This window comes from Leiobunum rupestre, chromosome 2, assembly GCF_980474605.1.
Source record: "Leiobunum rupestre chromosome 2, qqLeiRupe1.1.hap1, whole genome shotgun sequence".
Taxonomy (NCBI): domain Eukaryota; kingdom Metazoa; phylum Arthropoda; class Arachnida; order Opiliones; family Sclerosomatidae; genus Leiobunum; species Leiobunum rupestre.
The window spans coordinates 18,058,238-18,070,203 of NC_143385.1; the positions used below are offsets into that span (position 1 = coordinate 18,058,238).

Here is an 11,966-nt window from a genome sequence, read left to right on the forward strand (position 1 = left end):
TTGATTATTAGGACACCCTTGAATGATTAAATCATTATTATATTAACAACAAATTTGTAGCTTTGGCTTTAGAAAGATTAAAAATGTCTAAATCATGATTACATTTTTAAGTGTACATCCTGAAAATTTCACATTTCTAGGTAATACGTTTTTAAGGAAAATGCCTTGGGCGATCAATTCAAACACCCTGTATGTCTAACTATGAAAAATACTAATAGGAGAGGAAGTTGATTCGAATTGAGGTGGATGCGGTACTTCTAAAGAATATGGTTCTTTTAAGTATATGGGCGCATTAATTGGTTAGGTATATATCGAACGTTGAATTGGAATGAATGGTCCAGTGTGATGAACTCCTAGATCCCCAGATTTGACACCGCCGGAATTTTCATGTGGGGATTCACGAAGGAGGAAGATTATAAGATACCAGTCACCAGCGAAGAAAACTTGCGCCAGATAGTTATGGAAGCATTTCGACTCGTAATTCCAGCTATAGTCCGTGGTTCATTTCAAAATATGCTGTATCGCGCACGAACGTGTATAGCAGCGGATGGTGGAATTATTGAACCACGTTTAGTGTAAGACTGGTAAATTTGTAAATTTTGTAACACTTACGGAAATTGTTTTTTTTTCTAAAATCAATTACCATTAAAAAACTCAGTTAAAAACGTTAATTTTTAGCAGTGACACAAACATTACAATTACGATAGGTTTCTTTTTAAAACAGTTGTGGAAAGGCTTAGGCCACCTACTACCAACTTGTTATATTTCATGACCTAATCTCTCAGTGAAATATTGACCTATTGCGGCCATACCAATTTCCTTTAAGGTTTTCGAGTAGGCTCTACTACTTGTTCATTGACAGTTTTCACCTACCACCTAGCTTTAAAAAAATAAAAATCTAAAAACCGTGAACAATGTCATGATTTTGCTGAAATTTACAAATATCAATGACCTCTCCCGATAGTGTACATCCTTTAAATTTCACATTTCTAGGTTTTGAGCAAAATGCCTGAGGCGATCAAATTCAAACACCCTGTATGTCTAACTATGAAAAATACTAATAGGAGAGGAAGTTGATTCGAATTGAGGTGGATGCGGTACTTCTAAAGAATATTGTTCTTTTAAGGCACATTAATTGGTTATTTATATATAGTACGATAAGAAACTATTGGATGTTAGTCATACAATCGCTAATTATTTCCGTAAAATTAACAGATTGAAAGCTGATGCTTTTAAAGGGAAGAAACTGCCCCGACAATATCATTTAAATACCGTACGAAAGAAACTTAGATCTTTAGACCTCAGCGAAATTAAGTTCGTGCACGTTATTAAAATCTGCAACGATGAAGTTAGCTTTTTTAATTTTTGTTTGTTGGTCGTCAATATCAGCATTTGTGGTTGGTAAGTTACATTTTATATTAATGTTTAACTCTTTTAGGTCTTTCAGCTCATGATGAAGTAAAATTAATTGGACGATATTTATGTTAATTTAAAAATTTATAGCAAGAAAAATTATAGTTTTGTGTCTTCATTTGGCAATATAAAAATTACTGAAATAAGTAATATTAATAGTGTATGCTCCTGGTTTATATATTTCCCTTATAGCTCAAGTTTTTCCTTACAAATTTCTAAGCTTACAATAAACCGGTAAGAAAATACATGGTTTCAAAAGACTAATTAAAGTACCTTTTACAATTCTTACCCTAGCGTTTTTAGATTTTTAACCTTTTTAAATTTATGGGTCCCCGATTGGCTTAATTGATATTCTAAATGCGATATCTAAATATTTACTATCGTGAGACGTATCATTTCTGGTCAAAATGACTTACAACTTTATATTGCGATATTGATAGTGAATATACTTTTGTTTTCTATTAAGATTGCTTGTCTTAACGGTTTCAGATACATCGAATGCGCACATTTCTGCGTAATTTTTTGCCATAATTGATATAACGATCGGAATATATTAAAATTTCTTCTTGAAAGATATATCATTATTTTTATTTCTTAAATAGTATTGGATATATCAAATGCCCATTTCTCAAGAGTGTCCAATTTATATTGCGACCGCTAATGCTCGATATACCCTACCAAATTCCCAAATTTCTGAACCCCATTTTTACAGAACCATAAGCGGATAAATCAAATACGAACAGAGAAAGGTTCGTAAAAATGCCCCGCAGAGAATTTAGATGATCAGGAATTTACTCCGTGGCATAATAACATACCAGCAAAAAGGCAGATTTTCGGAGTTTATTTTAAATAATTATTGATTCACATGTAGCTCACGTCAGATTCGAAAATTTCATTCTCACGGAGCGGTTCTGATAATATCGCTGTCTCAAAAGCGCTCAACATTTTTCGTTTCTTATTTCTCACTTATTCACGCTGAATTTTCACCTCACTCAAACTGCGATACAGCGGTGGTGCTCATTCAACCAACCCTTTCAATTGTGTTCCAGTTCATAAAACAATAAACAATTTTGTCATTCCAAAATGAGCGGAGCCCACGCAACTCTGGGGAAATTGTCAAGTGATGTTGTTAATGCTTTGATTGTTTGCCAATAACAAAACGTTTCATTATGTATTTTCTTGGGTCTAAGGTGCTGCGTTGGGTATTAGCCTAGCTGATAAAATAATAATAATAATAATTATTATTATTATTTTCTTCAGTTGCTTCACCAAATGCCGAACCCGGATTACACACAAACTGGCGTAACGGAAGAAGCGCCGAACCCGGATTACACACAAACTGGCGTAACGGAAGAAGCGCCGAACCCGGATTACACACAAACTGGCGTAACGGAAGAAGCGCCGAACCCGGATTACACACAAACTGGCGTAACGGAAGAAGCGCCGAACCCGGATTACACACAAACTGGCGTAACGGAAGAAGCGCCGAACCCGGATTACACGACAACTGGCGTAACGGAAGAGACGCCGAACCCGGATTACACGACAACTGGCGTAATGGCAGAAATGCTTAATCTGGAAAGTTAAATTAAATTGCCAAAACTAATATGTAAAATGTATTCTTACATACTGGAATTAAAAAATATTATGAATCAATGCTGCTTTGTTAAGTATATTTAATATAAATTAATTATCGTAAAATAAGTTTTATAATCCCTTTCAATTTACCTTAATTTAATTTTAACAATATCCCAATTTTTTAGAATTTTTCGATAAATTAATAGGAAGTTTCAAAATAATGGCATTTATTAGATAAATTGTGCGTTTTAAGTAAAACCTTTTTGACGTTCACAATACTTATGTCGTCCAATGTATTACACCAGGTATTTTTTTTAAATTTACTTTAATAAATATTAGTTTTATTTTTTCGGACGCAATTTTAAATTGAGTACTTTAAAATTCATAAATTGTTTGATCGTTTCGAAATGAAAAGCAGCGAATAATAGAAAAATAACAATAGTTTAGTTTTTTAATATCTTTATTTGCAGATAAAGTAAAGTCAATTTTATTAACATTAAATATACTTTAGCTAATTAACAAAAGTTATAGAAATTTCTAATACAAGTGGCCGAATTTATTTTGTTGATGACTCCCATAGAAACGGGCCGAGAGTTTTGTTCCCGCTAGGTAACGCCACACTAGACGCTGTTTCAAAATTAAGCCTTGTTAAAAATTGACGTCAGCTTTCCACGTTTAATTATTTTCTTGTTTATTTATTTAATTTTTATTAAAATTGAGAAATTTCAATTATTATAGGTAATTCAATTTTCAATTTCAATTTCAGTTTATTTGATTTATCTTTTTTTTCTACTTGCGACTTATAGGCACTCCAATACTTTTTTAACCCTATTAATTCATATAAATCTAGACCAGTTTCGAGAGGAACATCTTTATTGTGATAGCAAATTATTCTTTTTAAGTCCATTTTGTCGTTATGGATACGATTTTTAAATAAATTTTAGTCTAATACTAGAAAACTGCATTTCAAATCCTTTGACGAAACCATCTGTTGGCTAGGACATTACCAATAGGACAAAATGATTCATATAATTTTTATTTCTAAACTTTTGCGAAAAAGACAAATTTAAATTTATTGTCCAGTATTCAATTTGGTATAATTGGTAAACAGTGGATATACAATATTGGGAAAGATACTGCTTATGACGGAAATATAATATTTAAATATAATTTAGCAGAAGGGATACAAAAATTTAGACTACTGTCCGGCGGGGAATTCCGTTCCAAATTTTTAAATTAGCCTATTGACTTCGGTGACTCTATATGGATGTTCACCATTGAGAGACTTCAAGACGCGACAGCGATCCTGTGCACGTTGTTGAAATGTCTAGTTACTTAATTCTTGTCGCGGTGGCTTCGGATATCAAGTAAATGTTCACGGAAACGATCGGCGAGTCGTCGACCAGTTTCCCCGATATATAGCATGTTGTGTACTTTGCAAGATTTTGGTTTAACATAAAATTTTCTACCACTATGAATTAATGCGTATTTTCCGTAGTACATCGATTTTAGAAATTAGCTAAATTAAACAGTATTTTTAAGTTTTTCGAGTTCAATTTATAATTTTCCGACCGTTAGCTGCTTCCTCTCTTAATGTGATTGAGTCTATTACTGAAGTAATTTATGAACTTCTCAATTAAGGAGCAAAAAGAATGGTAAGCAAAACACTCAGGTGAGACCAAAGCATTAGAAAAGTCAACATAAATGGTGTGACTATTTAAATTAACAGCATGCGGTGTTTTGAACCAATTGCAAAATTGTTATTTGTAACAAAGTCAAATACCATACTACAACCAATTATGACAGAAATTAACCTATATTAGCAGAGATCACATTTAAAGCTTTTTTTCAAAATTGGGAAAATAGATTTGGAAACATGCCGACCGATAAAGAAAGAAGACAAATTTATAGAATTTTAATTAAGATATTTACCATTTTACTAAGCAACAGTGCTCTTTAAATCTTAACAATTAGTTTTAATGAGTAGGACTAGTCAATTTTAATTTGTTTAACATTATAGCCTTTAATAAGAAAGTTTTGAATAACGTCGGCTCCGGAAGAACCTATAGGTTTAAGTTTCTTATACTTTGAATAACATGGTTAATTTTAAAAAATGTTGATAATCACAGGAATTTCGTTAAAATTAACGTTCAGGTCAGATTTGCAAAGTGATTCCGAAAACGCCGTTAAAAACTCATTATTCGCTGTGATGAAATTATAATTTTCAAAAAGTGCAATTTTTCTTCTTATTGATGAACGACCAGAAATTTGGTGAGCTGATTGAGTTTTGGTATTCAAGCTGTTCCCGGTTAACATAGCTTTAAGTTAGAGACGTTGGTTATCACAGCTTTAGTACTTACTACTGGAAGAAATCTTTATATTTTCTTTGGATATTCGATATGTTAATTAAATAACAAAGTGCTCTTAAATTGAAAGCAAGACATTCGATGGTGCCAATAATAAGTAGCAATGAAAGCAGCGTGAGATAACCACAGGCATGTGTGGGCTTAGATCGATAGTGATAATTTGTCAGGCACATTCTCTCATACAGCCTACTATAATTAATACACTACGTTACCCTGGGGGTACTGATGTCCAAATCCTTTAATTTTTCTATCTACTAAAAGTATTTAACCATTTAGGAATATTTTTAGCTTAAGAAATTTAGTTCAAATTTAGTTTAAAATTTTAAACCCAACTTGGTAAATAAATATTGTCGAATGGCTAGATCACATGCTCTTGACCTGGAGGGGATTATGTATGATCATATATAATTAGGCTATTCTGAAATTAAGATGTCTTAATTAAGCTCTGGCTCGAAATAATAAACCCTAAAATGGTGTCAAAAGTGGTCCAGGAGTTCATGCCTTGTAAAGATTAAAATAATAAATAAATAATAATAATAATATTAACGAAACCATGTAATAATTTGAAAATTGTATGAAATATTCCGTAACTCCATCGGGCTTGGACATCAGAAAATGACTACCACTTTTAGACTGCCACCTGCCCTCACACTTGGGGATTACTAGGCTGATGCTTGGGAATAATGGTATGAAGAATTTTAAATTTATTTAGAAGCAAGTGAATTAACAGAGAAGTCAGAATAATCTAAAATTAATAATTTATTACATTGCATTGGATCAGAAGGGTGCCAATTGTATAAAACGTTTGAATTCCCAGCACTAACAGGCGGTGAAAAAAGGACACTTGATGCAGTACATGATGCCTTTGCTACTTATTTTGCACTATATAAAGATGTTAATTTAGCTCGATATCGTTTCATAACGACTAGTCAACAACAGCACCAAAGCTTTGATGCATTTGCCAATGATTTGAAAATAGAAGAAAACCATTGCGAATTTGCATTAACTTGCACTACGATCATATAGTAGGTATATTAAAAAAATAATTGCGGAAAAGGTTTTTGCACCTAGAATTTAGTGCATCCAATGACGATACTGTTATTCAAAATCGGTATTTCAGTAATACTGGTGTTAGTAAATTTGGGGCCCTTAAAACTTAAATTTAACATTAACGGAAGTTTCTAAGAACAGGATCATTCCATGTCAAATCGAAAGCTTCCATGTTTTCATAGTTCTGACGGAATTTTGACAGCATCTTGAGGTCGCTTAGAAATGATGAAGGATGAACTGCCAACGTTTTCCGAAACCAAAAATATTTCCATATTCTAGCAAAATTATAATTTTTATCTAATAAAAAACAGCTGTATATAAATTTTAAGCCACCAGACAGATCTTTAAGTTACTGTAAAATGAACTTCAACACTGACACTACACACGGAAGTTTGTTTAACCGTCTCGTGCGTAACAGCGCCAATATATCATCAAAAATGGAACTAATAAATAGACAAGCATACCTCGATCTATATGTTCAACTTTAGCGAAGCGCACTACGGCCCAAAGTGTCTTTCATAGTGATTTAGTTTCCTTTTTGTCAGCGACTGCATGACGACACGCGTAATATGGAATCAATACATTTCAAAATATAATGAACCTAAAACAGAAATGGTTTTTGACTGTTTCTTCTTTGGCCGATAAACAATATTTCATCAATGCTAGAAATTTAAAAATATATAAAAATGAAACAATACAATAAATTTGATTTGTAAGCAGTGTTTTGCTTAGTTTTATAGTTATTATATAATTTTTATTTTGTGTTTACTTTGCAGCTCCTTTGAATCATAATTAAAATAATTTTTTTTGGAGGAAAGCAAAGATTTCTGCGCTGACCAACTGCAAGTTTACGTCAAAGATTATGAATATCCGAACGCTTTATTTGGCTCGAATATTATAGACGTTTCGTTTTCAGCTGGATCAGTACGACTAAGGTTTGCAGCAAATGAAAATAACCACTTCTCGACCTCCTGAACGCCACTTGGGGAGTGGCTTATGATACCGAGACATATGATCGAGCGTTTTTAATGATAGTGCCGGTATCAAAATGTGACCAGGTGTATGTTGGTATAGAGCTATCCCTAATATTGTGATTATGTTAAATATCTTTTTGATTAACCAACCTTTTTTATCCTTGAGTAAAAGATTCCATGGATAGTTTCAATTTGACTAGTTCAACTTCCAATTGGCTCGATTCAATTGATCTCATAAACTGAGTTGGATATGAGAAATATTAACCTAAAGCTGAAGGTTCGTTTAAGCACTAAAAGCACTATTTAAGAAGGGTGGGAAAGTAGATATCTGAAGCCGTACGAAAAGAGGAAATAGTGTTCCCCCATTCGCTGCTGACAAAAACTGAAACCAGACGTTATACCCACTGCGCAAGCGAAAAGGGGAAATTACCCTTCCGCCCGCAGAGCTTCCTCTGTATACACTCTTTTACGAAGTCGGCCATTTCATTACAGGCCTAATTTAAAATAGTACAGGCAAGGGCGCCTGCACGTGCTCATCAGCTCGAGACGTCGCGTGCACTTGACCGCGTGAAGCGTCCTTGCATGCACTATTTGAATAAAATAAAATGGCAGCTCTCACAAATAAGGATATAAAAGAGTGTATAGTTTTAAATTTTTACATTGAAATTTATTTATTAATAAATGTGACAACTGGTTGAAATCTATAAGATTAGGCTTGAGGCTATCGGCTAAGCCTTGACAAACTAAACATTACATTGAGATTTTTTTGTTATTACGCAAGAATTAATACAATTAGAAGTTTCATTTAAAACAGAAGTATTCCTTGGTTTAAAAAAAATAAACATTACATTCGTTTGAGATATTACCATTTAAGCTATCTGCCGCATTAAGCCAAGTGGAAGCGGCAACATGAAATAGAAATAGAACATTAAATACCATCTTAAAAAAAACTGAAAATTACGTTTGAAATATTTATGAAAGAACCAATATTATCGAATTGTGATGTTTCTCCTTTTCAAAAATGTCATCTCAACTTTATGACAGTTGTGAACTCTAAATCATTGGTTTTTAAAAAGCGGTGCGTGACCACATGAGGCCGAGAGCCTACCCGCCATTTTATTTCGAGCAATTTATTCTTCAACTTTTTTCTTGGTCTTCCCAATTCCCCCTCCCCTCGAGGGCCTCGAGACGTATGGTTTCTTATCAATTCTAGTCCTTATTTAAACTGTGTTACACTACAAAGTACAGTGGTTCTTTTTTCAAGTTAATTTAAAGAATTGCGTATTTTTATCATCTACTATCAGTTATAAAAAAATGCTGACCAAAATATAATATATTTGTCGAGTACGTCATATTTGAACAAGTGCTTCCTATATTCAAAGACGACTATAGCGATAAAACGTTTGAAAGTGTTATCTACATTATTAGAGACTTAGTTTCAAGAATGCTGAATTTAGAAAACTGAAATCACTTTGTCTACTGAACACAAAAGGAAAATAGAAAGATTACTTTACATCGCGTTAATTTTGGTATTAGGTTTCTTGCAAGCCAGAAGTCCAGTCTTCCAGAGATTACAGATTTGGCGACGAAGTGTAACAGTTTGTTTTCAATTAAAGTATTCAATAACTATCATTAACATGTTAGGTCTAGACTATTGAAGCTAAAATTTATATAAAAACAGCTTTAAGATTTAATAAAACTTAAATAACAGTAAAAAGAAAGAAATACAAACATGGGTCTGTGGGATGATCCAGGACCTGACAAGGGCTGGAGTTTCGTTATACTGTTCGCGTCGTGGATTTTATCTTTTGCCATTATAACTCCTTTGAGAAGTTGCGGTTTGTTGTATTACCAAATGATCGTGTCAATGAACATTACCCCAGAAGAAGCTGCGAGGCCATTCAGTCTACTGGCTGGAGTTGGAGCTATTTCGGGTATTTTTTAATTTAAAAAAACACTTATAAAATTATAAAATATATTTCAAATAGAATATACTAAAACATTTTTCGTTTAAGGACTAAGCTTGGGCTACCTTCAGATTCGCTTAAGTTGTCGACAAATTATCATTTGTATGACCTGCGTAACCATTTTGGGTTTCGTCCTTTGTTACGCACTTCCTTTGGATATTCTTTGGATTACTCTCTCGTTTGGAATAGTTTTTGGTAACGTATTAATATTTTCAATTGTATATAATATAAAAAATATTTATTAGTACAAATTAGAAAACTGTAGAGTGAATAACTATCTTAAGATGCTTACAACAGGAAACATTCCCATCTTCACATACTTTGAAGTGAAAGTTCGTCAGCTCTTGATTTTTCGTGACACTTTTTCACACAAACGATTACCATCTACGTTTACGTTTTGTGATTAAAATCTGGACGGAATTTCTATAAAAATGCCAATGGGGGAAGCCGAGGCTTAAAAATATAGTTAAGTAACTAAATTTAATTTTGGTACAGTAGTTTGAAATTTCTCGTCACATTTTCCAGAAGATAAGCCTTCAAAAACGTTTCTATATTTTATATCCTTTAGGGTTTTTATTTTTTCTTATATCGAAAATGTCGATAGTAAAAAAAGGTTTTTATTAAAATTAACACACGTACAGCTTGAAACATAGTGCCCTAAATAAACTAATTATGATTTTAATTTATCTCAGGGTTTGCTTACGGAGTTATCGGCTCCCTTTTAAATTTGCTAGTTATTGAATATTTCGAGGAATACCGTACGACGGCCGTAGGAGTATCTCTCTCGGGAATTTCTGTTTCCGGAGTTTTGATGCCGTTTATAGCCAAACCGGTTTTTGAATATTACGATTTACGAGGGGTGCTTTTACTTCTCGGAGCATTCATGTCGCACAACATGCTTCTGGCTGGAACGCTTTGCCGAAGGAGGTCGCCGGAACACTTTCCTTGCCTTCAGGAAAATAAATTGCTTGGACATCGCGAAACTATCTCGCGAAAGGAGGAATCCAATGATTTGGAAAATCCAGAAAAGTCGAAGAAGCTAACCAACAAATTTAAACTGCACGCGCTGGTGGACATCGTGGTCCCTACTGAACTTCGGAAATTGTTCAGAAAACCCATGTTCGGGTTGCTTTGTGCTACATCGTGTCTTATGGAAAGTTCCTTCTACGCTTCTCTTTCAATAATCGTGTCGACGTCCGTTTCGAAGGGAATATCCGAAGCCAGCGCTTGTTTGTCATTGAGCTTATTGAACCTTGGTGACATCATCTCGAAGTTTATTTTAAGCGTGATTGTGGACAAAAAAATTATTTCAGCGGAGATGATGTACTCGCTTATGGCCTTTGCACAAGCGGTGTGTATCTTCGTTTTTGGCTGGTCGACCAATATCGTCGTCATACAAACTTCGGTCTTCTTCTATGGATTCTTTTTCGGCGGTTTTCATCCTGTGCGTAGTAGTATTGCTGCTAAACGATTAGGATTAAACTGCTTCGCCTTCGCAATATCTATCATGCGTCTTGGAACTGGGGTGCTACTTCTGCTAAATCCAAGCCTAACAGGTAAGGTGTTATTTCCTTTCGAATAGTAATTTCGGTCAGAGTAGATTCATTACAAAAAGGAAATGGGCTTGCCGGTTTCCTTGGCTAGGGCTTCGTGCATCAAATGACCAACAATTATCCAACATTTAAACAAGTTATAGTGCTTTATTATGAAATTGACATTTTGCAAAACATTTATTAAAAAGAATAACTGAGGCTAACACTTATGATTTTGGCCTTTTGAAGCCCTTTTTATGGTTTTCTTTTCTTTAATGAGAGTAGATTAATTGCAACAACGGATTTAACTCTAACAAATTCGGAACTACAGCGTCATTTCCGGATTATTGCGGTACTACTTTTTGGCGGTCTGGTACATTTTTGCGGACGTCTATTTGCTTATATTTCCTGTCCGCTAATCTGACCAAACTATCCCCCTCCCAATTTTTTCGGTCTGAAAACCGACAGAAAAAGGTCAGTACGCAAAATGGTTGGGAAATTTCAGGCGGGGGTGTCCTATTTAAGTCATGCAGTTTTCCTTGTTTGAGTGGTGGATAACACCTGGTCGTTATTTTCTCGAGATAATGTAGTACTAAATTATCTTTCTCGTTATGGAACATCATTACAAAATTGCGTGAACAGTCAATGTTTCTTTGAATAAATTATTTCTTTGTAGGAGCTCTAACTGATGAAGGATTTCAACCATTTGTTAAATTATGCTACGCTTATGCAGTTATGGTTGCCATATCATTTCTTATATGGCCTACAGAGAGGTGGTTTAAATCATCTTTAACCGAGGATGCTAAAGGCAGACGGTAGAACAAGGAATGAACCGCTTGATTCAGTATGACTAAGGATATATTCGATAGCGTAGATGAATTTAAGCCTAAACTAATGGCTTTAAAAGTCGCTAGATGACTTAGGCCTAAGGTGGTGCCTTGGGTATTAGCCTAGCTGATTATTATTATTATATATTAAAATTAAGGTGCTTCTGATCTCCTAACGCAAATCAGTCATCTCAGAAACATATACTAGTTCAAATTAATATTTTATTGTCGTTTGATTTTTTAAGTTTCAAATACTAGT

At 33.9% G+C, this 11,966-nt stretch overlaps 2 protein-coding genes across 2 annotated transcripts; both read left to right on the top strand.

Moving 5' to 3' along the window:
* The first annotated feature begins 1,322 nt into the window (after positions 1-1,322).
* LOC149956270 (uncharacterized) lies at positions 1,323-3,007 on the top strand. The gene is made up of 2 exons (XM_090165472.1): positions 1,323-1,401; positions 2,674-3,007. Exon 2 carries the CDS (start codon positions 2,686-2,688, stop codon positions 2,998-3,000), a length of 315 nt encoding a protein of 104 aa, XP_090021598.1. The 5' UTR covers positions 1,323-1,401; positions 2,674-2,685; the 3' UTR covers positions 3,001-3,007.
* Positions 3,008-9,113: 6,106 nt separating this feature from the next.
* LOC149956271 (monocarboxylate transporter 12-like) lies at positions 9,114-11,699 on the top strand. Its single transcript, XM_090166821.1, has 3 exons — positions 9,114-9,315; positions 10,041-10,904; positions 11,557-11,699. The coding sequence occupies exons 1-3, from the start codon at positions 9,114-9,116 to the stop codon at positions 11,697-11,699; spliced, it is 1,209 nt and encodes a 402-aa protein (XP_090022947.1).
* The last annotated feature ends 267 nt before the right edge of the window (positions 11,700-11,966 follow it).

Coding starts and splice junctions, on each gene's coding strand:
- LOC149956270 (XM_090165472.1), top strand. CDS start 2,686: ATGCCGAACCCGGATTACACACAAACTGGCGTAACGGAAGAAGCGCCG.
- LOC149956271 (XM_090166821.1), top strand. CDS start 9,114: ATGGGTCTGTGGGATGATCCAGGACCTGACAAGGGCTGGAGTTTCGTT. Junction 9,316..10,040: donor TGGAGTTGGAGCTATTTCGG/GTATTTTTTAAT, acceptor AATTTATCTCAG/GGTTTGCTTACGGAGTTATC. Junction 10,905..11,556: donor GCTAAATCCAAGCCTAACAG/GTAAGGTGTTAT, acceptor ATTTCTTTGTAG/GAGCTCTAACTGATGAAGGA.